This window comes from Pelodiscus sinensis, chromosome 8, assembly GCF_049634645.1.
Source record: "Pelodiscus sinensis isolate JC-2024 chromosome 8, ASM4963464v1, whole genome shotgun sequence".
Classification (NCBI taxonomy): domain Eukaryota; kingdom Metazoa; phylum Chordata; order Testudines; family Trionychidae; genus Pelodiscus; species Pelodiscus sinensis.
This window is the reverse complement of record NC_134718.1, coordinates 59102928-59130643: the sequence shown is the minus strand read 5'-3', so window position 1 is coordinate 59130643 and position 27716 is coordinate 59102928. Positions and strand designations below refer to the sequence as shown.

Genomic DNA, 27716 nt, shown 5'->3' with positions numbered 1-27716 from the left:
GTAACATAGTAACTTAACATATTATATTTCAACCACAGTGTCTAATTTAAAAAAGAAATTGTGTTGTGTGTGGTGTTTGTTTGTTTGTTTTTTACATTGTACCATAAGGTGATATAAGCAAACTCTTGTAGTAGGTGGGAGACAGAATTTAAATGGAAGGTGTGCAAAATTAGGTGAAAGTCCCCTCCAGGCCCCAGGGGATACACTTATTCTGGGAGGAGAAAATTGGGCCATTGAACTTATGTAACAGTTAATGGCATACAGTACTACCTTTATTCCATAGTTCAAAAAACAGAACTGATGTAGGTTGTTTTGCTAACTTTCAAAGAGACAGATTGTAATGTCCTCATTAAAATTTAACTTACTTTTTCTGTCTCCAGAAATCAGTGAACTATGTTCCTCTATGGACACACCCTATGGCTGTGTCTAGACTGCATCCCTTTTTCGTAAAAGGGATGCAAATTAGACATATCGCAATTGCAAATGAAGCGGGGATTTAAATCTCCCCTGCTTCATTAGCATAAAAATGGCTGCCGCTTTTTTTCAGCACCGAGCTTTGCTGGAAAAAAGCACCAGTCTACACACCGATCTTTTGGAAAATAAAGCCTTTTCTGAAAGATCCCTTATCCCTCTTAAAATTTTAAGGGATCTTAAAATCTTAGCTTGAGATATGAGTTAATTGCATATACAAAAAACTGCATTAAGAACATTAAGGGGTGCAAAGTCAAGCACTTCTAAGTTAGGAAATGTCAGAATTAAGGTCACCTGTACAACATTAATTCAGTCCCTCTAGTTTGTATGATACTGTCTTTACAAGACATGCTTGCTGCCCCCTCCCCGGGTCCTTTTTATTCAATGCACAGTATTTAAGTAACAGCTGTTGAATATTTTATTTTCTCCTTGTTGTTCAGTGTGTGACCTCCTTGCCTTACTGCACCCTATCCAAACCCTGCTCAAAGAATTAATTTCCTCATAGGCTTTTCTGTGGTACCAAATATTGTAATATTTGAGTGTTTCACATATGTATTTATTTTTACAACACACATCTGAGGTGAGGGGGTATTATCCCACTTTAAAGACTGGGAGCTAAAGGAAGATTAAGGTCAAAATATTCACTAAATTTGGATGCCTAATTAGAGATGCTTGGCTTGGGTTTTCAGAGTACTTGGGTTAAATAGCACTTTATAGATTCAAAATGCTCTTTGTCTTCAGTTGCAGCTGGGAGTGCTGGGCCCTTGTATAAATCAGAACCCAGGATATCAAGTTGGACACCCAGAAAATGTGCAATGCAGAATTAGTGAATACCTGAGACAAGTTTGAGAGTAACATGATTAGCATCATATAGGAACTCCGGCAGAGGCTGGGATCTCCAGGGTAGAAGCATTCAACAGCCTTAACCATGAAACTGTTCTTTTGTCTTCCTGTAATCTCCTGCCTTATCTACTTACATACCTTTCATCCTAGTGTCCTACGCTATCCCCAGAGCAGGTTCAGCGTATGCAGTTGATGAAGCACAGAAAAAATAAGTTTCTGATCATGTATGTGAGCATCTCATGAGGTATGTGCCCAAGGGGACACAATTCACTTTGCACATGCCAACCTTGTACTGGCATTTTCTCATTTAGGAGTGTTTGACTTGACATCTTTAAATGTTTGCTTTTTCTAAAAGCCTATAAAATTGTACACACGATCTAAAACAATTTCTATACTCTGACATATTGACATCCACATGGTTCATTAGGGTTGCAACCTTTAGATTCATTGCACAGTTCTCTGTCATTTGAGCTAACAAAGTAAAGGATCCTGCCTCTGGACCAGCACTAGAGGGGGAATGGGACTCTACTGCTAAAGGATTTCACAGGAGTTTTCTGACAGCAAAAGAACGAGACTCAGAAATCTTGGATTCCAATCCAGATACCAGAGGGAAGTGTGCCCTAGTGGACCCAGATGCTTCTGCCCATTTACTCTCAAGCACAACCCCTTCTGCCCCATCCCTTCCCACCTGTGCTGTAATCGGTGCTGTCTTCCCCCCCCCCCCACCAGCAACTTCTGACAGTCTCATCTATCCATTCCCAGTCTCCACTGCTTAGGCTTCTTATCACAAGCTGCTGGATTCTGAGCCCTTCCCCCCCATATCAGTTTCAATGCTCAAATCCCTCTCATTGTGGCTTCTAGTCATACCTGCTCCCCTGGACTCTCAATTTCCCCATCTAGTCTCAATGTGTGTCTCTGTCCCATACCTTGTTACAGTCCTTTATTGTGCCCAGTCCCAATTTTTCCACCTACATCTCAGATCTGTCACCCTTCCCATCATCTTCCATCACCTCATTGGTTCTCATTATCTCCTTGCCTCTCTGGCTGCTCATCTAATCTCAATCTCCTCCACTCACCAACTGGCTCTGAGTTTCCCACACCACATCTATTCATAATTAATTAGCTATGAATCTCTTAGACTTGTTGCTCAGTTTATCAGTCACTCTTCCCAGTTAATTTAATCCCAATCTCTCCACCCAACTCCTAGTCTCAATTTACCATCCTTCTACCAATCTCCAGTTCTACTCCCCACCCCCAAACACACACACAAAAGCAAGTCTGTCTCTTCCCAGCCAATGGGCTCTGTGTTGGCAGTGCTTACACATGAAGGGACTGCTTGGACGTGCTGCCCCCTGCTTCCCCCACCTCCCATGGGCCAGGAACAGAGAACCACAGTCACTGGGAGTTGCAGGGGGTGGTGCCTGCAGACAGTCAACATCAGCAAAATGTCTCACAGCCTACAATCAGATTACCCCAATGGTCCACATGTAGCCCATGGACTTCCCACCACTGGTCTAGACTAGTGTTTCTCAACCTTTTTTTGCTCATGGCCCCCTTCTGAGCCTCATCCATCATACGTTTGGCAGTTAAGTTTGGGTGCCCCCCTCAAAAACTTACTGTGGCCCCCTAATGTTCTGTTTTTTTCCACGTGGCCCTCCTGGGGAGCCATATGGCCCACGTTGAGAACCACTGGTCTGGATGATCAAAGTGGTCCCATCCAGCCTTGGAATTTATGAATCTGGGTTTGTTTCAATCTTGTCCATTATAGCACTTCTGCTTTGCTTTCTAAATTGTCCACACTAGCCTTTACTGTAAAAAAAAAAGGGTATACTCTGTTAACAACAACAGGTGTTACATAGGTTCCTCAAGAACACATCTAAGGCCCTTCTGTGTTTACCTTCAGTATATTGCTAGTAAAGGAATAATGATGAAACAACCCTTTTATAAACAGTCACATCAGTGAACCATCACCTGAATCCATGCAGTACTTTTTTTGCAGCCACTGCTGTGACAGAAGAGCTTTATTTTTCTCCCTATTACTAGCTGAGTTTTTACAGTATATTTCTTTGGAAAACTGTGTATTACCACAGCCAGAATACATCTGTAGGAGCAGCAAAAGCCCTAATGTAACTAAATATAAACAGGCAAGAGGAAATATAGAATTGATTATGGAAAATGCAGCAATATTAAGTGGTGGTCGGGATATTGTAATGAGATTAAACAGACATTCCTTTACCTTCCTAGTTTACAGTTTTGCTAACATGCCACAAATTCTGAAAAAATATCTGTTTTCCTACCAGCTGCTTTTGTGCCTTCCTCTGTTCTGGGCCTCTGCTTTCCTTTAAGGAGGAATTGTAAGGACTTCATGATGGTTACACAGGAAGCGAAAATGAGAACCTTCCCATTTAAAATGGCAGGGATTTGCCGTACGCCTCTTTCAGGTGCAGTGGCACAGACAGGGCCGAAGGTGCTTATGTGAGAGAGGTATTTTCTTCAGACTAGATCTGTCAAATCCATTATTAAATAATTGATAAGCTGTAGGCATTATCACCTGAAGCCTGGGTAGCCTCACACCTTGTACAGCTGCTTCAGTAATGGAGTTAGAGGGCCCCTTGCTAACCATGATTCTGCTGTGTTCCATTTCCCATACAGCTCCATAACTACCTCGCAGCTGGATACTCTTATTTGGTGGTGTGCTGTAACTACTTGCCTTACACACCATGAAAGATCAGTATGTTTTTCCTCATCATTCTCGGTTACGTGGAGGAACAGCGAATAAGAAATAACAAACAAGGTTAGGGATTAACCCATACCTCCCCCACACGTGTTCAGCATACTTCCCCGTCTCCTTATAGAAACTCCTGCATATTGGAGGAGCTACTTGCTCTGGCACCCTTTTCTCCTTAGTGTAGATACACCTGCCTACGTTGTTTGAAGCAATAATAATGCAAGAAATAGGCCTTAATTCTCTTCTCTGCAGAAGTTTTCACAGGCAAGCTAATTTAGATAAATACAGCCAGTCTGTAGAAAGAAGAATTTATTTCTAACCCTTCTTAACATAAGATCAGAAAGCCACGGTTGCTGTCTTCTTCAGGTTTGACACAAAGCCCACTGAAGTCAAGGAAAAAGACTTCCTTTGATTTGAGGGGCCTTTGAATCAGGCCTCAAAACTTTCATCTGAAGAGTGAAGAGAAGTTCATGAGGTTCATTCTGTAGTTTGTTTCTGGACACTCTCTCTCTGAACATCTTCCCAATTACGTCGAAGCAAAGTTGTGTTACCATCAGGGTTGCGCTGTTTTAAAGTCATTTCATTAACCAGTAAATCCAACCTCACTTCCACAAGTCACTAATTTTTTTATCCCTTGATCAAGTCTATTGACTTCTATTTTTAGAAAGGGAATGGGAGAGACATAATCTTGCTGTTATTCTACATCCTGGGCTCAAAGTCAGCTCCCCAGATGGAAATATTAATACAACTTTGCTACTTGAGTCACTAAGTGTGAAGAAGCATTAAAAGCTTTGTATGAAAGGAGAACACCTCCCTTCCTTAGCTGAATTTTATCCTTTTACCAGTCATCTTCCCTGTGTAGCATCTCAAAAGAATGAACAATGGGAAAATAAAGCTTTTTCTTATAATTAATGTGCAGTTATAGGTTTTAATAAGTAGGGAATCTACCACATTGCTATGGGAGGAAGTACAGAATCATGGATGTTTCTGATGGGTATAGTAATACAATATTTTTCTCTTTCTGGAGTTAATCACATCTAAAGTATAGACATTATTAAGTTGCGTTCACACACTGGATTGTATGGGGGAATCCTGCAGTTGGCTTAGATTAGTCTGCCCATTTAAAAACATACTGTTCCAAGCCCAGTTCAAAGTCCTACCCTCACATCACCTATGACTTCATTATTCAAAATGCACTATACACATTACTTTCGGTTTGAAGTTTTGTATGGACCTAGAAATTCAGTGTGAACAAAAGCACACTTATAGTAAGTTAAAGCCATTCCCTAAAACCCCCTGTTGTAAAAAAGCTCAGTTTCTTCTGTAGATGACAAAATCTCTGTTTCAAGATCATCTCGATTTATCTGAAACAAACAAGAGGATTAGATTTAGGACACCAGTGACATAACAGATGCCAAGTCAAAACTATATCTACACCAAACTTTACATAACTTAAAACATGTAATAAAACTGAATTAAAAACAAGACTGACAGGTGTGGGTTTTGGCTGCTGGGTTGTTGTGGGTTTTTTTAAATTATCTTCCCGCAAATGTAAAGAAATGCTTTATCTATCTTACAGCGTAATTTCTAACTCTGAGTATGAGGCAGTTGTCATTTGATATAATTTGGGTGGCTTTTATACTATAACTAGTAACTTCCACTACATGGTGAATAAATCATAAAGTGGAAAAAAAAGAACAAGCCACTTATATTTTCCATCATATGGCTTCAGAAATTCCATCAATCTAACTCTACCTTTGCTACTGTAAAAGATATAACAGGATACACTAGGCCTTTAACATTAGCAAGGGACTACTCCCGGATCTGTGCTATCCCATGGGATGGTTTTCTGGATGAGTTCTTTGAACATGGGTACTGAGGGACAGAACATGATCTTGGAAGGAATCCCAGACTCCTCTTTCTGTTCAGGGCGTAAGACTGGAGTTCCAGGGTACTTAATTGGAACTCCCATTCACAGACTTATGGAAGTCTAGTTTCCAAGGTTGCTGGGACTAGTTAGGTGTCTAGCAAGGCATTGATGGGAGGAAAGTAAAGGACTGATTTAAACATCTCCCTTTGTGTGGAATGGGAAACTGAGAGTTATACAGAAGAGAATATAATCTATCCTCTGGTTTTCTTGTTTGATATACTGGCTTTCAGTCTGAGGAAAAAAGAACTGTCATGATAAGTACAAGCATTCCAGAGGACCCTTGCTAATTTCAGGACTGAAATTAAAAAGTAAACAACCCTAGGAGGGAAGTTTTGTTGATCACAAAGAACTCTAGGGATAGAGCTACATTGCTTGCTTCAGCCTATTGTGTAGTATTGAAAAGACAAATTTGAATGATGTACATAAAATAACTACTCTCACCACACATTAATTGTACACTGAATCTGGGCCTCACTGAATCTAGCAAGCAACATCACAATTTAAAACCACGGATTCATTTTGAGTACTGTAGTCATTTTAATCCTGCTGATTATCACCACCTCATCTTAAGGTTTTGAGATGAGACATATGGTCGATGTTCCATCTAGCAATCAGTCCTAGAAGGTTATCTAGAAAACAAGAAGACCAGAGTTTGGATAAATCGACTTACCTTTCCCAACTGTGGGAATATGCTAAATGAAACCGGTAGCATCATGCCCAATACTAAAAAAGTCAGAATCATTCTCATTCCAGGCAACGCTTGCGGATTTCTGACTAAGTAGTGTGTGCTGTCAAAAGAGTTAGGAAGATGAATTATTGTTCAAAGCAAACCTGACATGCTTAACTGTTAAACCAGAACAGCTAGTGAAACAAATGACATTAAATACTATTTTTACAGGGGAAAAATTAAAGCTATCGCGCAGTAGTAAGTAAAATAATTTTACATTCCTTGCTGGGTGTTTTCTTTATTATGTAACTTAGGTTCTTGCTCTTCCCTTGCTCCCTACCATGTGCATATAGTTGTCGTTAGCACTATTTTGGCTGTGATCGTGCATTAATGTCCAGCAATGGACAATAGTGGGACTAGGGATGTAACATTATAAACCATTTAAACTGTTAACTAATAAATATGAGCTCGTTGGTAACAATGATGGTTACAGGCCAGCTCCTGGCCCCACTTCTATGGAGCCTGCTGCTCTGTGGGCTCTGTGATATAAGCTTTATACTCCTGGCCCAGCTACCAGGGAGCCAGCTTCCGCCCCGGGCTGTGGGCTCTGATACAGCTTTATACTGCAGCTTATACTGATAAGCTTTATACTGCAAAGCAAGCAGTTACACCGTTACATGCTGCCAAGATTTTCAACAGATACATGGTTACCTAATTAACCGCTCTTTAACGTCCCTAAGTGTGACATAAGCAGCAAAACCAGAAAGTACTATTATGGATTTAAAACGTCTCAGTCCTTTAATTCAGATTTGTTTTTCTTTGATCATTTTATCTATTTCTGTTCTATTTAGCCAGTACTTGGAAGCATGATCCTGTCACACTGTACACAATTACTAAACAGCCACTTCCCCCGGCTCCCTTTGTCTGAAAACGGCAAACTGGAGACAATAGGAGCCACGAGGCTCCGTGGCTATGGACCTTTTAGGTAAACAAAGTGGCGAGGGCCTGCTAGCGGCTTTCCCAACACAGGCTGCATCAAAAACACTGATAAGCAGATTAGCACATAGGAACCCCAGCAAAGGATTTTTATTGTGTAAGTCAGTGGTCCCCAACCTTTTGGGGCTGCCGGGCGCCTGGGGGCGGGGCCGCTCACTTTTGCGCGTATGGGGGCGGGGCCACTCACAGGCCACGTGACTGTGGGCGGGGCCAAGCATGCACCACACGCCCGAGGCCGGCAGCGGCATGTGCAGCGATCCCGGGCAGGGACTGCCCAGGTTCCGCGTGGCTGGGGCCAGTGTAGGCACGCGCAGCGCCCACAGGGCCAGCGGCAGGGCCGGCAAGGGCATGTGTGGCGACCCCGGGGCCGGGGCCAGCGCCAGGGCCAGGGCCGGCAAGGGCACGCGCGGCACACCCGGGGGCGGGGCCAAGGCCGGGGCCAGGGCCAGGGCCGGCAAGGGCACGCGCGGCGCAGCCGGGGCCGGCCTTGCGCCTGGGGCTGGCACCTGCTGCACGCCTGGAGGTGAGGCCAGCCCAGGTTGCTCCTCCGGCGTACGCAAAGGGGCCGGCGGGCGCCATGGCACCCGCGGGCACCGGGTTGGGACCATGGGTGTAAGTTCTCAGTTCAATGAAATTGCTTCCTTGGCATTGTCTATACACAAGCATACACTGTAGCAATACAAGTAAAACTCGAAAAAGAAAAAGCAAGCAAGCAAAGAATAGTTAAGGATTCTAATGCCCTTCCCAGTGGAATAGAAAGCAGCTTGGTATTTATGCTTCTGAGGAATCATTAAAAACTAACAACTTGCTATGTACATGCTGAAATCTTCATAGTAACATGATATAATAATGTATAATGTTTTTAGGATATGGTCAAAAACACAACAGCCCTTCCTAGACAGAAGCATCTTAAATGAAGGAATGTGTAAATGTGTCTTTACCTCAATTTATATGTAAATAGTAAACAGGGTCCTTGAGAAAGCAGGGAGAGGAGATGGCAGCAGACAGACCAAATTAGTAAACACAGTTGAAAAGAAAGAGCATGGAGCCTCCTTCATCATCAGACCAGGTCACCTTCTTTACTGTTTGAATAAACTTTGCTTTGTGTGGCAACCCTTGGAAGAACCCACTTCAAAAGTTAACTGGTCTATAAAAGAAAGGGGCTGAAAACCCCAGCTGATCTGTCTTCTCTTCACCTAAGATGACAAAGGAACCAGCCCTAGGACTTTAGGGGGCTGGAGGGAAGACAACGACAGAGGGGCAGAACAGATTCTGTCCTGAGAATTTGGTCAGCCAAATTGCTGGGAATATGTGGTGACTAGTAAAAATTTTACCTTGAGCCAACTCCAGTTGGTCAAATTTTAGGCATTAGGAAGTGTTTTATCTTTAATTTCTCTTGTAGCTACTTCTGACTTTTACCCTGGACATCTGAATTCACTTAAAATCCTATCTTCTTTTGTTAATAACATTGATTGATTAATCTAAACCAATCCAGTGTTGTGTTTAAACTGAACTGCTTGGGACTCCAGCTATGCAACAAACTGTTTAATATTGACCCTTTACACTGGCCACAACCCATTAATAACTGAACTGAAAAGGAGAGGGCTGGACAGTGCAGAACTCGGGATGTTAAAATTGGATTAATCAGCTAATCAAACAGTCGTGCCCCAGCAGGGGCTCCTGTGCATTTCAAATACAGGCAGTCCCCGAGTTACGCGGATCCGACTTATGTCAGATCCGTACTTACGAACGGGGCTTTTCTCGCCCCGGAGGATGCGGGCGGCGGGACCGCCCAGACGCGCCGCGGTCCCGCCGCCTGCGTCCTCCAGGGCGAGAAAAGCTGCTCCGCGTCTCCCTGGTCTGCTGGGGGGAGGGGGGGGGCCCAGAAGACCAGGAAGACGCGGAGCAAAGCCACGGAGGACGCGGGTGGGACCCCAGCGCGTCTGGGCGGTCCTGCCGCCCGCGTCCTCCACAGCTTTGCTCCGCGTCTCCCTGGTCTGCTGTCCCCCCCCCCCCCCCCAGCAGACCAGGGAGACGTGGAGCAAAACCGTGGAGGACCCGGGCGGCAGGACTGCCCAGACGCGTCTCGGTCCCGCCGCCTGCATCTCCATGGTCTGCTGGGGGGAGGGGTGGGGGGCACAGCTAGTGCGCCCCCTCGCCCCCCAGCAGACCAGGCTTTTCTCGCGGACGCCTGTGGTAGAGCAGCTGGGGCGCTGCCGGTTGGTCCCGCAGCGCCGCTCCTCGGCGCTACTGGACCAACCCGGCAGCACCCCAGCTGCTCTGCCCCAGGCGTCCTGATTCAGCCGCTGCTGGACAGTTTCAGCAGCGGCTGAATCAGGACGCCTGGGGCAGAGCAGCTGGGGTGCTGCTGGGTTGGTCCTGTAGCGCCTAGGAGCGGCACTACTGGACCAACCCAGCAGCACCCCAGCTGCTCTGCCCCAGGCATCCCCAAGTCAGCCACTGCTGAAACTGACCAGCGGCTGACTACAGGAAGCCCAAGGCAGAGTTGCTGGAATCAGCCGCTGATCAGTTTCAGCAGCAGCTGACTTGGGGACACCTGGGGTAGAGCAGCTGGGGTGCTGCCGGGTCGGTCCCCACAGCGCCGAGGTGCGGCACAGCGGGGACCAACCCGGCAGCGCCCCAGCTGCTCTGTCCCAGGCGTCCAGATTCAGCTGCTGTTGAAACTGATCAGCGGCTGATTCCAGGAAGCCCGGGGCAGAGAAACTCTGCCTCGGGCTTCCTGTAGTCAGCCACTGGTCAGTTTCAGCAGCGGCTGAATCTGGACGCCAGTTCTGACTTAAGTACAAATTCAACTTAAGTACAAACCTACAGTCCCTATCTTGTACGTAACCCGGGGACTGCCTGTACTGAAACGTCTCATGGAGCCTGAGGCCAATGGGGACTCTGACTCTGAGTCCCCTGCTGGTCCTAGTCTCCCTGTGGCACTTCTGCTTCGAAATGTACAAGAGCCCCAGCAGGGACCCTTGTACATTTCGAAGGTGGAACGCCACTGCTGTGCCACTGCCTCCTCCCATGGAGATGGAGGAAACTGGCTTTTAAGCCATCTCTCCCTCCTCCCCCCCCAACACCTCCACCTCTGAAAGAAGCGGCAAGGGGAGGGGGACAACAAGTTGACTAGTGTGCTGACTGTCTGAAAAGCTTTTGTCGGATAGTTGGCTAGTCACTTACATCCCTATGCAGAACACCTGTTTTGGGGAAAATTTGGGACTGGGAGCTTGTTGGGGTCATGCTGCAAACAGTAACCAATGCTGGTGGAAGCCAGACTGTGAGTAGCATGTTGCTGACAGACCCCGGGGGGTTAGAATTAGTAAATCAGCCTTACAACTACAAAAAGACTCAAGGTGTGATTTATAAGTTGGTTGTGAGTGGTCCATGTGTGGAGCTGAAACAGCAAAGCACTGAGAGGCACCCAAGCTTGCAGAGCAGGTAGTAACAGAACCCTTCGCTGGTCTGAACTACACCCAAGAACTTGACAGCTACACACCTCAGGAGTAGCGCCTCTTACCGTTTTATGAAGTATAAAAGAGAATCCGGAATAAGTATTGCTGTCCCAAACAAGGCTGCTCTTGATAAAGCTGTTTCTCGTACTGCCTAAGAAAAATGTGATTCAAGTTAGAGCTACCTGCACATGCAGCTTTGCTTTTAGTCTTGGTAACTTATTTGTATTACCAGAGCTAGTCATGGGCTATATTCCCATTTTCCTAGGAGCTATACCACACTAAGATTTCATGCAACAGTTACATGCAGGCTCAAAATGTTTGGCAGGATTTATTTCTAAAAGGGAAACTAAACTATTGAGTATGCCACTTGTAGGATGTATGTTATCTCAAAAAGAGGAGGTTCCCATTGATACATTATATGACTCACTTGACATAGCAATTATTTTACAATTAGTTCAGCCTTGCATAAGTAGCCTGACTTTTAAAAGATACTGAGTTTTACCTGCTCCATGGACTCCAAGTGACCCATCTCCCCCTGCATCTCCACCCCACATGCAGCCTTCTCCCCCCTTTTGTGGCCGTCTGCACAACGAAGGTTAGGAGGACAGAAGGAATGCCTGTGCTTCTGCCACTGTGGCTGGCCATAGCATTGGGTACACTGGGATTGACGGGGGTCTCTATCCCCTGTAAATCTGTCCAGAGCTGGTTTGAAGGAATTTGTCTAAGTATACATAACAGATCTGTGGCTAAGCTTGGATTAGAACAGGGATGTTTCTGGCTCCAATACAGTTAATTCACTTTATTCTCAATATTAAGACAAGCTTTTCACTGGGAGGGAAAACAAGCCAGTATAAACATCTCTGGTTTGCCTACCTTCATCCCAGCTTTTTGTGACACTCCGATGACATTGCCATTCTTGTCCATCACTTCGATTCCATCCTCAAACTCAACTCCTCGGGGAATCATCACATTAAGTGCACTCAGGCCAGCTGCAAAAGTAAAAAGGTTTTGGCTTGGTTAGTTTTTCCAAAGTTGTTTTGCTTTGATTAGATTTTACCAACTCAATATTAGGACATTTATAATTAATGCACTTTTAAAAATTCCAGGGATGAATCCTGTGAGTTGTACTTTGGATTAACCAAAGAAGAGACCAACCCCTGAAAATCCATCTTAGGTTTTGCACCAAATCTTGAGCATCTTGATACAAGAATGTGAGCAATCCTGCACACTGCCCTATGCTGACAAATCCCTGTACGGCTTTGTGTAAGTTCAAGGATCTGCCAGTGGGCAAAGTTTGCAGGGTTTAATGTTAGTACTTCAGTAATGCTCATATAGAGAAATAATGGCTAGCTGTTTAGTGCTTTTTATCAATAGATCTCAAAGTGCTTTACAAAAGGCGATCATTATCCCCATTTTACAGATGGGTGACTGAGACGCAGGGAGGGGGAATGACTTGCCCGAGGTCATCCAGCAAACGAATGACAAGAGAGAGTAATTGAATCTAGGTAACCCAAGTACCAGCCTGCTGCACTAAGCTGCCCACTGCTCAGCAACAGGATCAAAAGAACCCAATCAGGTACTTCACTCCACAGTTGCAAGCCTCAAATAATGTGCTTCAGTGCTTTAATTCAGAGCACTCCCACTCACCTGGGACACAGCCCAAGAATATTTCACTTTCTTCTCAACTAGCATTGTCCATGGTCTTAAAACGTCCAGTGTCATGTCAGTCACTGACAAAAGTTTTGCAACCCTAGGCTAACAACACAAGGGGATACAGACTAGGAAGAGTGGAGAGACCAGTGGGTTTCCTGCCTCAGCTGTCATAACAAAACTCTTAACAAGAATAAGCTGTAAGCCAGGGCTCTCAAATGCATGCCTGTGGGCCAGTCCCAGCTGCAGCGATTGTGCAATCCAGTGCAGGACTCCTTGTAGGCTGGGAGGGGACCTGTCCATTACTGGCCCCCAAGCACCGCCCCTTCCTGCCATCACCACGCCCTCTCCTTCCCATTGCGCCCCATCCCCAGAGCACGCAGCTTTTGGGATCACCAGGGGGAGCAGCAACTGTGTCCCCTCTGCTACCTGCGGTGGCAGAAGCTGCAGAGGAAGTGGAGTGAGTGCACCTACCCAGTGCATTCTGTTTCCCCCGGGGCTCCTTCTCTTTTCCCCCTCAGGCTGTCCAACTGGCCTGTGGGTCACAAGTTTTAGACTGCTGTTCTAAACTCTGTAGGTGACTGAAGAGCTGTGAACAGCAGCATGGTCCAGATGTATCAGGGAAATCCAGTCGATCTAGCCTTTTTTGAAATATTAGGTTTATCTTTTCATTCAGTTTTTGCCAGGCTGTTCAGTAACGCTGGCAGCACAATACCTCGCCCTTTTCGAAGATCAATAGTCGCCAATTACCCTCAACATTCCTATCACTAAGGAAGTTTCCAGATGGGGGCACATAGTTCTAAGTGACTAGTCCAAGGGAAGGGAGTCAGTGCCAGAACTTGAAGTAGGTTTAGACTCTCAGTATTTTCCTTTCTCTTCCAACGAAAGCGGGCTTCTAAGCAGATCCGAAGAACACATTTGGGAAGCCACAACCCTACTACATTCCATGTAACAGACAAAAAAGGGCTACAACTTCCTTTTAATGGCAATAGGAAACAACATGCCAGTAAAGAGCGCAACTTCAGCCATTAAATTACAGGCCAAGTTCACCCCTAGTGAAATTTCACTCATCTTAATGGAGTCGTACCACTGATAAATTTAGGCTGACAGCTTCACAAAGTTGACTAGAAACACTCTTTCCACAACAGTAACTGCAAGGATAACGTCTTTACTGACAAACGGGTCACACATTGGAGAAAAAGCTGTGGCACATCCATGCATAGGAAATCATGCGAATACTCCAGGATTTTATGACAGTTTATATCCTGGTTTGGTTCTATGTAAAAAATATAAACATTCTAAAGAAAGATTGATGGCAGAACATGGTCCGTAACAGATACAAGACCAAATCCACAGCGATTTATTTGTAATTTATTTTTACTCACCAACCAGTGGAATGGGCAAAATTCTTCTGTAGAACGTTTTCACAGTAGGACTATTCAGTCCATATCGTTTCATGGCAAAGGTAGGGAATGTCTAGGAAATTTAGAAGAAACACAATAAAATATGCTGTTAATAATTAAACCAATCATGAAAGTTAGGTCACAGATTGGAAAAGGAAAACTTTGTGGCTTCGTATTTTAAATGCTACTGATAAAATTAGCCCGATAAAAAAAAAAATCTGGTGTTAAGGCAATCAAATTTTCTCTAATAGCTGGGTTTTTTTGTGTGTGATTACATGTTTTATAGAAAAAAAATGGGAAAATGAAAGCTTTATCAGATAAAATAGTATTTAATAATAACTGCATTGTGGACAGTATTCTGTACTACTCAGTATCAGCACATGTACTACAAAAATGTCAACTGTGAAATTAAAAAAAGTTCTGAGTGGGAATAAAAACATTTGTTCAGTTTATTTAGATATTTATGAAACATGTGGTCTTTATGGTAACTAGCTGTGGAAAATGAAATAAAAACCATCTAAGTTTATTTAGCAATAAAAGTCATGCCACAAACATGTAGTTTTGCCCATTACAGTGTAACACAGGTTGAACTGCTGTAGTCCGACACTTTTGGGACTTGACCGACCAGAGAATATGTCAGATTATGGAAGGTCAATAGTCTCTAGAAGCATTACCAACACTTCCACTGTTTACTGAGCTCTTAGAAGACATTTAGGGGTAAATTAGAGCTAAATAATAGCATAGAACACTGAGAACCAGGACTGGTGGTTGTAAACAAACTTTGAGGGACTGCAGGAAACTTAGTCACATCCATGATAAGTGGACATCCGGCTAACTAATATCATGCCGGACCACAGATGTTGCCAGACCAGAGCGTACCAAATTAGAGAGGTTCAGCCTGTACAATCAATGAAGTTATACAGGCAGTCCCCGAGTTACGCGGATCCGACTTATGTCAGATCCGCAGTTACGAACGGGGCTTTTCTCGCCCCGGAGGACGGGAGCGGCGGGACGCCCAGATGCGCCACAGTCCGCCGCCCCCGTCCTCCGGGGCGAGAAAACCTGCTCCCCGTCTCCCTGGTCTGCAGGGAGCAAAGCCTTGAAGCACGCCCACAGCGGGACAGCCCGGGCGCGCTTGAGCTGTCCCCCTGCGGGCGTGCTCCGCGGCTTTGCTCCCCGTCTCCCGACCAGCAGACCAGAGAGACGGGGAGCAAAGCCGCGGAGCACGCCCGCAGGGGGGCAGCTCAAGCGCGCCCGGGCTGTCCCGCTGCGGGCATGCTCCAAGGCTTTGCTCCCCATCTCCCTGGTCTGACTAGCAGACCAGGGAGATGGGAAGCAAAGCCTCGGAGCACGCCAGCAGTGGGACAGCCGCAGCGCGCCTGGACTGTCCCTCTGCCCGCATGCTCTGCGGCTTTGCTCCGCGTCTCCCAGGTCAGCAGACCAGGGAGACGGAGCAAAGCCGTGGAGGACTTGGGCGGTCCCGCCACCCCCGTCTCCCTAGTCTGCTGGGGGTGTGTGCAGCTAGTGCCCCCCCCCCCCCAGCAGACCAGGCTTTTCTTGCCTACCCCTGGGGTAGAGCAGCTGGGGGCTGCCGGGTTGGTCCCGCAGCGCCGCTCCGGACCAACCCGGCAGCACCCCAGCTGCTCTGCCCCAAGCGTCCTGATTCAGCCGCTGCTGGTCAGTTTCAGCAGCGGCTAAATCAGGATGCCTGGGGCAGAGCAGCTTGGATGCTGCTGGGTTGCTCCAGTAGCGCTGAGGAACCGCGCTACTGGACCAACCCAGCAGCACCCCAGCTGCTCTGCCCCAGGCGTCCCCAAGTCAGCCGCTGCTGAAACTGACCAGCGGCTGACTACAGGAAGCCCGAGGCAGAGTTGCTCTGCCCCAGGCTTTCTGGAATCAGCCGCTGATCAGTTTCAGCAGCAGCTGACTTGGGGACGCCTGGGTTTCTTAAGTTGAATCTGTATGTAAGTCAGAACTGGCGTCCAGATTCAGCCGCGGTTGAAACAGATCAGTTTCAGCAGCGGCTGACGCCAGTTCCAACTTACATACAGATTCAACTTAAGAACAAACCTACAGTCCCTATCTTGTACGTAACCCGGGGACTGCCTGTATTTCTTGTGTGCTTGAATTTAGTGAGGACTGAACTAGTCTGAAATCCTCATACATCTAAAATGTTGAATCCAATAACAGATTAAGGCCAAACCCCCAAAACTGAACATTCCCAAAGTTCATAGCTTCAAATCCAAACTTCTACCAAGCTTGGGGCATTTAAACTGAGTCAGTTATAGAGGCAGATGTGAACTAAGAACTTGGATCTAGAACCTAAGTGGTAATATTTCATGGTGACCTGCTAAATTAGTTTATGTTTTAGCAGAAGCAAAATTCCTTCTGTGGTTTCTTCTCTATTTTCTAGACTAAAAAACAGAGAATGATAAAAAAAGAATTTAATACTAGCAAGAAAAAGCTACTAAATTCTAACCTCAGCGGAAAATGAGTCAGTAGCAAAGGTAGAGGTTTGCAACAGAGGTACTGGGATGAAACTAGCAAGATAACTTGGAGCTCTAGAAGAACTGACTTGGAGGGTACTAGGCCTTGTGACAATCCCATTACTAGTCCCCCAAGCAAAAGTATCAGAAAGTAATTATTGAGATCATGCAAATACGTACTCCCACACTCGCTGCATAAAAAACGGTTCCTGTGCACAAAAGGAGTTGCTTTTGTGGCAATGGAATGTCCTAAAAATCAGAACACATACACTATATAAGTTCAGTGTCATCAGCTCATGTTCAAAGCAGCAATCAGGCAACTAAAAATAATAAATTTTAAAACCCTACATACTTCAGCTTTAGCTGTAGCATTTCCATTTGCTATGGTGAATCCAGCAGTGTATGCGTAAAACAGGAACTGCAGAAAAGGAAAATGTAAACAACAGTGTATTTTTGGATCATGTGTAACACTTATAATTGCAGAATGAAAATGGTTATTACCTGCCAAATAAACATGTGCTTTGCTTCTCTGTGTGGCAGTAAACTAGTAAAAAGCTAAGAGGAAAAAACAAGGGAAAGTTAGTTTCAATGAATCCAGGGACCTATGGATAGTAGTGGCTAATTTAAGTGTGAAGGAGACCAATTTATTATTATTATTTACAATGGCACCAAAGGCCTCTAGCAAGCGAGCTGAGTCATTAGGAGAGCTGATATGCAAACACACCAGTTACTTCTTGCTGGGAACGCTCCCCCTTTCGCTCTTAGAGACCTAACAAGCCCTATATCCCTTCCATTTCGCTGTGCATATTTACTTTCCCATTTACTAGAAAAGAGAAATACAATCAGTCAAACAGTGGGTACGAGACTAGCTGGGTGATATACTCTGACATCAGTAATAACAAACACCTTCACAGCTGGGGGGTACAAAGAGAAACAAATGCAGTCAGACAGAAATATTAGATACAAAGAAGAACATAATTATGAGTCAGATACTCAGTCTTCATGAGAGGGTAAAGCAGGGGTGGGCAAAAGGGCCTCCACTGGCCAGATCCGGCCCACTAAGCGAGTGGATCTGGTCCGCGGAAGCCCTGCTGCTTCCCTGCCCCCAGGCCAATTAGGGTCTGGGGACGGGGGAACATGCGAAGCCTCCTCCCGCCCTGCCAGGAGCACGTGGTGCTTTGAAGCACCATGCACTGCTCGCAGGATCAGGGGGGCGGGGGAGGTGAGTGAAGGAGGCTTCACATGCTCCCCCGCCCCCAGGCCAATCAGGGCTTGGGGATGGGGGAGCTGCGTGAAGCTTCCTTCACCCTGCCTGGCCTTGTGAGTAGCCTGTGGCACTTCTAAGTGCCATGTGCTCCTCGCAGGGCAGGAGGAGGCTTCCCATACTCCCCGCCCTCAGGCCCTAATTGGCCCAGGAGTGCATGCCAAACCTCTTCCAGGGCATGGGTGCCTAATGGGAAGGGGTGACAAAAGGGCTCCCCCCAGACCAATCATGGTCTGGGGGTGGTGTAGCCCCGCCCCCTTCCCATTTAGGCCCTGCCCCTTCTGGGGCTCCTTCAAAAATGTTTGAAGTGGCCCCTGGGCAAAAATTATTGCCCATCCCTAGGGTAAAGCCTAGTTTTGATCCCAGGCCTGATCCTTAAAGTTAAGGATTTACTTTTTGATGGCCACAGTTTTAGATTTATAGACCAAATTCAGTTACAGCAGAGAGGGATCCAGTTTATTTATCCTGGATCCAATCTGTCACAGCTCTCAGCTACGGACTCTTTGGCTCAAGCAGTCAGGAGTGATGCTTTCAGTTCTGGAGATGACTAGATCAATCCATGATGCCAGCCAAGATGCAGCAGTTATTAAATGAATGGAGTCGAAATCCACAGAAGGGGATGTGTAATGCACACTTCGTTTAATACCCAGCACTTGACAATGAGGAGCGGTACTTGTTTATGCCAAGGATTAATCTAGCCCTATTTTTTGAAGAATACTAGGTAGATATTCAAGAGAAATTTCTTTCAGTTTTACTGTTGCTTTTAAATGCAATACCTATGCTGACCAGACATTTTGGTAATACAGGTTAGACCTCCCTGACCTGACACCCTTGGGACCTGACTGGTTCCGGATGAGGGATTTTGCCAGACATGGGGAGGTCATTTTTGGACACCTGCTGCTGGCCCCCTTGGCGCAGCTGCTGGCCTCCCAGTCGGCTCCCCATGCTGCCCTGCCGACCCATTGGGCAGCCATCACTGCCATGGATCTGCAGGGCAGCCCAGGTGCAGGCAACTGTATGCACCGTGTGCTGGGGCTCTGGACAGCTGGGCATGCCACCGCAGCTCCCAGCCGTGTACCAGGTCTCCCAGCCCCGACGTCAGCTCCCTGCGGGAAGCCCACTACCCTACTGGCCCTGCAGGGATCCTTACTTGCTGCTAGCCATCCACCGGGACGCTCTGGTCCTGCAACATCCACGTCGGACCACCGTTGTTGCCAGACCAGAGAATCCCAGTTAAGAGAGTTTCAACCTGTATCACAGATTGTACAATAATCTGGACATTTAGCTCAATAACTTAATACTAGGGATGTAATAGTGTATCCAGTTAAACAACTAACCGATAAGCGAATGCTTATCGATTAATGTTATTGGCAACGCACGCTCTCCTGCCCCTCCCCCCTGGCGCTCTGCATTTACAGTATTTTGGGAGCCAGTGCACAAGCATGCTGGCTCAGTCCCAGTGCTAGGTCCAATAGCGGCAGGGGTAGGTGTCCGGCTCTGCAGCAGGGGTAGGTATCAGACCAGGTGTGCGCTGGAACTGAGCCAGCGTGCTTCTGCACAGGCTCTCAAGCTCTTTTAAATGCAGAGCTGCTTATCGGTTAATCATGTATCCAACAAAAAAATTTGTCGGCTACACCGTTATTGAATTACATGCTTCTAACACCCCTACTTAACATATGGACTCTTTCATTAAACTCCCCAAATTCTGACATCTATATCAAGTACATAAACTCTGGGGTATTATTACAATAATTATTTTCCATCCATATGTTTTTTTATTAGTACCCTGAAATGTATGTACCAAGCAGCAGAGTGTGAGGCTTTCTGTGCCTCTCTCTAAATCCAATTCAGCTGTTCTGAGTAAATAAAGTCAGGCATTGTTCTAAGTGCCTCATGAATTACAACAGATGACTTCTGAATGATTGACCTTCATGTGTGAAAAACAAAGTGAGCAGCGGTTTGAGGTATCTCAATTTTTGGATGTCCAACTCAACATCTAGTATCTAGAAACGGAGACATCTAAAATGACTCATCACTTCTGAAAATGTATATAATTATAAATACACACATTGATCCATTGCAATCTTCCATCATTACTCACCAGTGGGGTGACTATGGGGAGGAAAGCTAAAAGAAGAAACAACATTTTTAGTAAATCAATTTGTGGAGCCAAGTAGTTGGCTTGGGGATGAGGGGAAAGGAAACATGTACGACTAGTGCAAAAGAAAGCATCATGGTCTGTGGTTTGAATCCTGACCTTTGTCTCTCATTCCCCAACTAGGAGGCACAAGCATCACCAAGGGCTTGTATTCACTTACTGGGAGATCCAAGCTGCAGAGATCAGCAAGAGTCTAGTAAGGACTGATTAAATCAACTGCTGATCGTGCCCCTGTCGACTTTGGTACTCCACTGGGTCACAAGGGGTGTGTCTAGACTACATGCCTCCGTCGATGGAGGCATGTAGATTTATTTGTTCGAAAAAGGGAAATGAAGCGGCGATTTAAATAATCGCCGTTTCATTTAAATTTAAATGGCTGCCCTGCTCTGCCGACAAAAAGCCGATCAGCTGTTTGTCGGCAGATCAGGGCAGTCTGGACGCGCCGCAGTCAACAAGGAAGCCTTTGTCGATCGGCGCAGGTAAACCTGGTTTCACAAGGCATACCTGCGCCAGTCGACAAAGGCTTCCTTGTTGACCGCGGCGCGTCCAGACCGCCCTGATCTGCCGACAAACAGATCAAAAATCTGCTGATCAGCTGTTTGTCAGCAGAGCGGGGCAGCCTTTTAAATTTAAATGAAGTGGCGATTATTTAAATCGCCGCTTCATTTCCCTTTTTCGAACAAATAAATCTACATGCCTCCGTCGATGGAGGCATGTAGTCTAGACACACCCAAGGAGTAAGGGAGGTCAATGGGACAGTTTCTCCCATCAACCTCCCGCAGTGAGGATGCTGCAGAAATTCAACCTAAGGTAGCTGACTCCAGCTATGTTATTCATGTATCTTTGGTCGACTTTCTCAAAAGCCTTTGTGAAAGTATATTTGTGTCTCATCCAGACTCTGCAATCCTAGTTTACTATTTCATTACCCCCAACCAAATTCTACCCACAGAACAGACCCCAGCTAGTCTGGAATAAATCAGGGTGTGACAGATCAAAGCTCTATGGATTAAGTAAAAGTCCAGTGCACCCAATACACTGAGAGATTTGGGTACTGTTCACATAGTGCCAAAAAATATTGACTGGCCAGTATATTTCCCCCTAGGGAGTTTGAGTTCAGACAGTGCTCTGAGTAGATGAACTATGTGAAAGATGTATACAAATACATTTTCTTTAAAGAACTACAGGAATAGTTTTCAACTGGTAAGATAAATATAACTAACATAAGGAACAGTGAACGCGTTTTTCTATAGTTAGATGGGGTCCCCCATCTGTTTCAGTCATTGGAAACCGGTTCTATTACAGCAACTGACCTGGTGGTCTAAACGCAAAAGGAATTATCTCGCCAGTACCAGATTGCACAGAGGACTTAAAGAAAAAGAAAAGAAAGTTAGGACATCTCTCTCAGTCTAAATGAAAAATATGAACAAATTCCAACATCTTTTATAAACTCACCAGACTTAGCATCCAGGCTTGTTTTACCTAAATGATTAAAAAATAAGATTAGAAATGGCATTTAAGAAGAGGTTTATTGGCTAATATCTTATTTCTAACTTTATTTGTATCATCTTTCTCTAATGATAACTGAAATGCATAGCATGTCACACACACATCCATTTAATTATATTATCCCTAAAACTCTCCCTAATTTCTACTGAACATAACATTTCATTTACTTTGTCTTGACATGTTGGGCATTGTCATCTAACAGGATTAGAACATAGAAAACCATCAGGTCAGAGAATGAGTAAAAATGGCAAACGAATTTTAGGACATAATGCAACCAGCTCTTAACATGGCTTAAAGTCTAGACACATGAGCCCATCCAAAAAGGGCCAGGAAAGTCTTATTAATTACAAATGGTCATGACTTAACTTTACATCTCATCCCAAAGGCGGCTCCTCTAGCAACACAGCACTACCAAACACCACGCTGGGACAGTAAGGAACCAAAAGGAGAATTCCACCTAGTGATTCAATAGTTCAGTACAGATTGTACCTCCCTTGACCAGGATTCCCTGGTCTGGCAACATCCATGGTCCAGCATGGACCACGGATGTTCCTGGACCACAGAGCCCAGGAACAGGGAGGGCTGGCAGCCGGGGCAGGAGCACAGTAAGGTGTCCTAGCAACACAGTGGGGGCGGGGGAGGGAAGAGAAGCGAGAACAGCGGGGAGCTCCAGCAGCAGGGTCTCGGAGTACTTTATAGTATTGCTTATGGAAATCAAAGGCTACATACTTCATGAATGAAACAGTTATGATGACTGAATTAAAAAAGCAAGTACTCAAATAGACACACAGGTATTAGCTCTTAAACAAATATTAGCAGCCAGCAAGCAGCTAGGGATGTTAAAATGTGGTTATTTTACTAATTGAGTAGTTGATAAAAATTCTAGCAACTACTCGATTAGTTAATAGAGGCAGTCAGCCGGCTCAAACCCGGCGCCGGGACCAAACTCCACTGCAGCTTTGCAATTTAAATGGCAGTAGGAGCTGAACAGCTTTCCCCCCAGCTCCTACTGTGTCTTCAATGACAGAGCTGCACTGGGGTTTGGTCCCAGACCTGGCCCAAGCTGGGACTGAGCTGGCTGCCGTCCCAGCCAACAGCAGCCCCTTTCCAAGGGAGGGTCCCAGTGGGGAGTTGGGAACCCCTGTGAACAGAGGCTGTTGCCAGAGCAGCCTCCCCTGCCACTTCCCACTCAGTCTGCTGCCTCTGCAGCAAAAGGGGGAGGGGGGAAAGGTGGCTGGCGGCACTGTGGAGACAGTGTTGGGGGGAAATGGGCTTTTAAGCCAGTTCCCCCCAGCACCGGCTCCTAAGGTTGCCAGGTGTCCGGTTTTGAACTGGACAGTCCAGTATTTGAGCTCTCTGTTCAGGAAACAAATTGAAAAAATATAAATGAGAAAATAAAAAAGTCCGGTATTTTCTAAATAAGATGTAATGTAGATTGTGATGTAATGTCAAGTGTGTCTGGTATTTTTGCTGAAACCATCTGGAAACCCTACCGGCTCCTGCTCCCCTCCCCTTGCTGTCTCTAATATAGAGGCAGCAAGGGGGAAGTGGGATAATACGAGTAGTTGACTTGACTACCTGACAACCCTAGGCTTATTGGGTAGTTGACTACTCACTTACATCCCTACAAACAGCCTGTGCAAATTAATCACAGTAGAACCTCAGAGTTATAGACACCTTGGGAATGTAGGTTGTTCATACCGCTAAACAAAACATTATGATTGAACTTCCGAAAATTTGCAAGTGAACCTTGACTTAATATCACTTTAATTCTTTGCTATGCAGAAGAAAATTCTGCTTTTAACCATCTTAATTTAAATGAAGCAAAACCAGAAATGTTTCTTTACCTTTGAAATTTTTTTTAACCTTTCCTTTTTTTTTTGTAGTTTACATTTAAATGCAGTACTGCTTTCTATTTGCTTTGTGTCTCTGCTGCTGCCTTCTTCTGCTTTTCCAGTTCCAAAGGAGGTGTGTGGCTGATCAGTTTGTAACTCTAGTTTCCATAACTCTGAGATTCTAGTGTTAGAGCAACTAGTGGCCAAAAGCTGTGCGGTCGGGCATAACTTGTATCAACATGCATGTAAAAATGCCAAAAAGTGCTAAGAACTTAAAAACAGGGTAGTAACAGGTTGTGATTCCTGGTGATAATGGAACCAGGTAATGTTCCAAATAAAAAGAGCTCAAACAACACTTGTAGCTGTTTCCATTGATTCACACAAACTCAGGCATTTTAGGCTGTTGAGTGACACGCAAAGTGACATTCCTATAATTTTACTGTATTTACTGCACCTAGGAAGTCATTTTAGAAGTCCAGCAAGAAGGACACTCTTCATTTATCACTCAGGAAAAACCTTCCAAGCCCCAAGAGTTAAACAAGGCTGCTAAAAGTCAAATACTTCAAATGGGATGTATACAAACATATATTTCAATGGTTTACTAGAGGGTAAGTATCACATACCTGTTTGTTCCGTAAAGGCTCTTGAAGAGTTTGAGGATTGGTTTCTAAGAGTAATCTGGAGTCTTCTATGTCATTCTAAAACAAAACAAAAACAAACAAACCCAGAAATAAAGATAATAAAGATCAATCATTCTTTTCCAGTACATTCCTCCCCATCCCTGCTCTTCCATCCAAAACTTTTTGTTGCACCAGCCCTGTTGTGCTGGCCTGGTGCTTGTAAAAACAAAATTAGAATGTCATGCTCATTAGGAACATTAGATAACATTTAATTTTAAAATTGTGTAATCGCACCAAATCTTAGCAGTTACACAATTATTTGACGGTCCCTGGGGGTGGGGGATCGGAAAACAATGGGCTCACGGCTTCACTTCACTCCATTCCACCCCACACTACTGCCTCTAATAAAGGGGTAGCAGCGTGAGGCGGCAGCAGCCTCTGTCTGTGACAGGCCCAAGCTCCCCTCCGACAGAGGCTGCTCTGCCATCAGCCCCCAACTGATTTTTCTGTGGATCAGTGGCCCCCCAACCCAGAATAGGTTCCCCACTTTCGATGTACACAAACAAGTAGCCACACTGATTTCACTGGCATTTATCTCATTAATAAGGATTATTCATGTATGTAAGTGTTTTATTGGACCTGGTTTCCAGGGATGAAAGGCCATGAACTTCAATGGAACTAAGCCAATTTACACCAACTGAGAATCTGCCCTCAGAGTGGAATTCCTCCCTAACCTTTTATGTGGCATAAAGGGGCTCTTAAAACCAGCTAGGTAAGAATTCCCCCAGCGTAGACACTGTGTAGGTCAGACATGGGGAAGGGGTCTTCTGAGCACCTCTTCACAAGCCTATTGGGGACCAGGCTGCAACTGGCACCACTTCAGAGATTTCAGGCAGCAGAACAGCTCAAAAAGCATCTGAGAGAAGTTGCTTTAACTTAACTTAGTCAGGTCCATAGTGGAAAAGGACCGCAGAGAAGCCCAGAAGTTTGCACTGCATCTTCTTGTACTGTACCTGAAATAGGGCGGGACTATTGTTCCCCCCTCCCCCCAAATTCAATGATAAATTTCACAGAAAAATGCACTTAAAAGCCTGTACAGCTTATGCTGTGAAAGTCTAAATAGACTGTAAGAGCTAATATTTAGATAAAGGCAGACTATGTAGGAAGGCTCAATACAATGTATTTTTAGAAGCACTGACGATCTAATGTAAGAATTCAGTGCTTCTTGCGCAAATACTTTGACGTTCCCGCTCAGGGATAAGCCCTCTTGCGCAAGAATACTTGTGCAAGAGGGCCAGTATAGACAGGCACCTTAATTTTTTGCACAAGAAAATCCCCAATGGCTAAAATGGCCATCAGAGCTTTCTTGCGCAAAAGTGCGTCTATACTGGGCACGGATGCTTTTGCACAAAAGCACTTTTTGCACAAAAGCATCCGTGCCAATCTAGATGCTCTTTTGCGGAAATACTTTTAACAGAAAAACTTTTCCGTTAAAAGTATTTCCGTAAAATCATGCCAGTCTAGATGCAGCCCCTGTGTTTACACTGCCAACTTCACATCACCCACACATTCAAGTCACATTCAAGTCACTGTAGTTTTGTAAAAAGATGTAAAGTACTTACTTTAGACTTCAGTAAGTGTGTAGGGTCTAAAATATCTAACCAGTGAAGATATCTTTGGAAAAAAGACTAATAAAAATACACAGTAAGAAAACTGTACACATATTTTGCAGTTCAACTTAATTAACTCTTTTCTGTAGCTGGCAAAAAGAAACCAAAAATCTCGTCTAGTTTGGTTCTTCAGCCTTTTTTTCTTTTTAATTTCCACTAACAACTGCAGCCTCCTTTTTTGTTACAATCTGGTTGATAGAATGACATTCACAAGCTCAATGCCACCTTTTTCTAGTCATTACGAGAAAAACTTTTATTTCCAACTGGTGTGGCCTTTGAGGTCATCAAACTTGCAACAAAGCAAGTCTGCCTGCTAAGGTTCTGGGGAGAAATACACTTTATCTTGGCAGGGGTTCGGTTCCTTTCCTTGCCTTGCCTTATCCACTTTGTGTGAAAAATACTGGCTGTGGCATGAGTGACATCACCGACTAGGAGCGCTGTATCAACCAAAAAAGAAGACAAACCCCACCAATGAATCTCATAAGCTAACTTACAAGCTCACTCTACTAGACTCATTTAACAGGAACACTATAATTGACAGGTTCCACTCTCTCCCCCCCCCCCTTCCCGCTGCCCTTTTTTTCTGCTTTGAAGTTTGGGGGTTCTGTGCCTTTTGCTCCACTCATCTGAAGTGGGTTTTGTATGTATATTTGTTAGTCTCCAAGGTGCTACAGGACCACTTTTTAAAAAGTTTTTTAAAGTTACAAATGAACGCGGCTACCCCACTGAGACCTATAAGCTAAAGCGAGGGTAAGAAGACAGCCGGGGTTGAAAAACGTGGACACTGTTTATGGGGTACAGTGACATATATCAGACCCTCACTTGGGGAGGGCTGGGACCCTAAGCACAGCTGTAAAACGGGCCAGTTACGCAGGCAGGGGAGGATCTGCAGCCAGCCTCCCCCCACATCTCAGAGCGGCCGCTGCCCCAAACCTAAAGGGCCGGGACCCTGGGGTCCAACCTGTTCAGTGGCTACTGCCACAGCAAACCAGCCACGTTAGTCTGAGAACGCGGTAGCGAACTAGCCCCGCTCCACCTGGAGGCGCGCAGCGAAGGGCATTTGCAGGAGACAGTCTCCTTCCCGCAGTGCGCATGGCTGACCCCACGCAGCCCCAGCGCGGGCATGCTCGGAGAGGAGCCCCAGCCTGCGCCCGGCCGGGCCGTGCCCCTCGCTGCCCTCTGCCCACGGGCACCCCGCGCCCTCCCCGGCCCGCGCCCTACTTTGCCCTCCACGCTCCAGAAGCGCAAGTTGAGATCCATGGGGCTGGGCTACACGCTCCCGGCAGCGCCGCGCCCCTTTCCCGTGACTGCGGCGTGGTGCGAACAGCGGGCCCTGGCTCAGCGGGGCGTGCCTGGGCAGAAGCGGCTGCAGCCAGGCCCAGCCCCTGCGCCAGGCGAGGCCTCTGGGCGCTGCCTCTGCGCAGCAGCGCTCCCACGTACGGGGAGGGATTTTCAAAAGTAGGGCTGAGCTCCACGCCCCCAGCGGCCCTGTACCAGCATCCCCGCCCCTGCTCTGGGCAGAGGGCCGGATTCCAGGGGTCTCTTCCAGCCCTAGGATTTTAGGACCGTGTTTCTCAACTAGTGGTACTCGAAAGAGGGCTGGGGGGTACCTCAACAGAACTGAAATCTGGAGCAAACTGAATTTTTGTTGTAAGTTTTACAGCGCTTTATTATGTTTGTACTTTTTACACCCAAACATGTCCTCGCCTGCCCAGTTATGATTAAGTTGTTTAAACAAACGTGTTGCAATTGTAGAAAAAAAAATGGTGTGTGTCTGAAAACTAGATACTGGGGGGTACTTACAATTTATTTTTTGAAAAAGGGGTACTTTATAAAAAAAAGTTGAGAAACACTGTTCTAGGATACTGCTATAGCATCTGGTCTGGGAGAGTTGGCAACCCTGAGGCTCACCTGCAGCCTCAGGCCAGAGGTGCAGGCAGCAAGTGGCGGTGTTGCAAGCTGGAGAGAAGCAGTGCTTTGAAGAGGAAAAATCACTGCTTCTCTCCAGCTGCATGGCCACCCTTTGCT

The 27716-nt window shown here is 45.8% G+C and overlaps 1 protein-coding gene across 1 annotated transcript; it reads right to left on the bottom strand.

The window, feature by feature from the left end:
• Positions 1 to 4336: 4336 nt before the first annotated feature.
• On the bottom strand, positions 4337 to 27084 carry SFXN4 (sideroflexin 4). Its single transcript, XM_006111388.4, has 14 exons — positions 26910 to 27084; positions 25641 to 25706; positions 24022 to 24096; positions 21510 to 21536; positions 21368 to 21422; positions 20001 to 20026; positions 17137 to 17190; positions 16988 to 17053; positions 16816 to 16884; positions 14132 to 14222; positions 11970 to 12085; positions 11162 to 11247; positions 6643 to 6760; positions 4337 to 5406 (listed from the first exon to the last, which is right to left on the bottom strand). The coding sequence occupies exons 1-14, from the start codon at positions 26946 to 26948 to the stop codon at positions 5329 to 5331; spliced, it is 966 nt and encodes a 321-aa protein (XP_006111450.2). The 5' UTR covers positions 26949 to 27084; the 3' UTR covers positions 4337 to 5328.
• Positions 27085 to 27716: the final 632 nt, after the last annotated feature.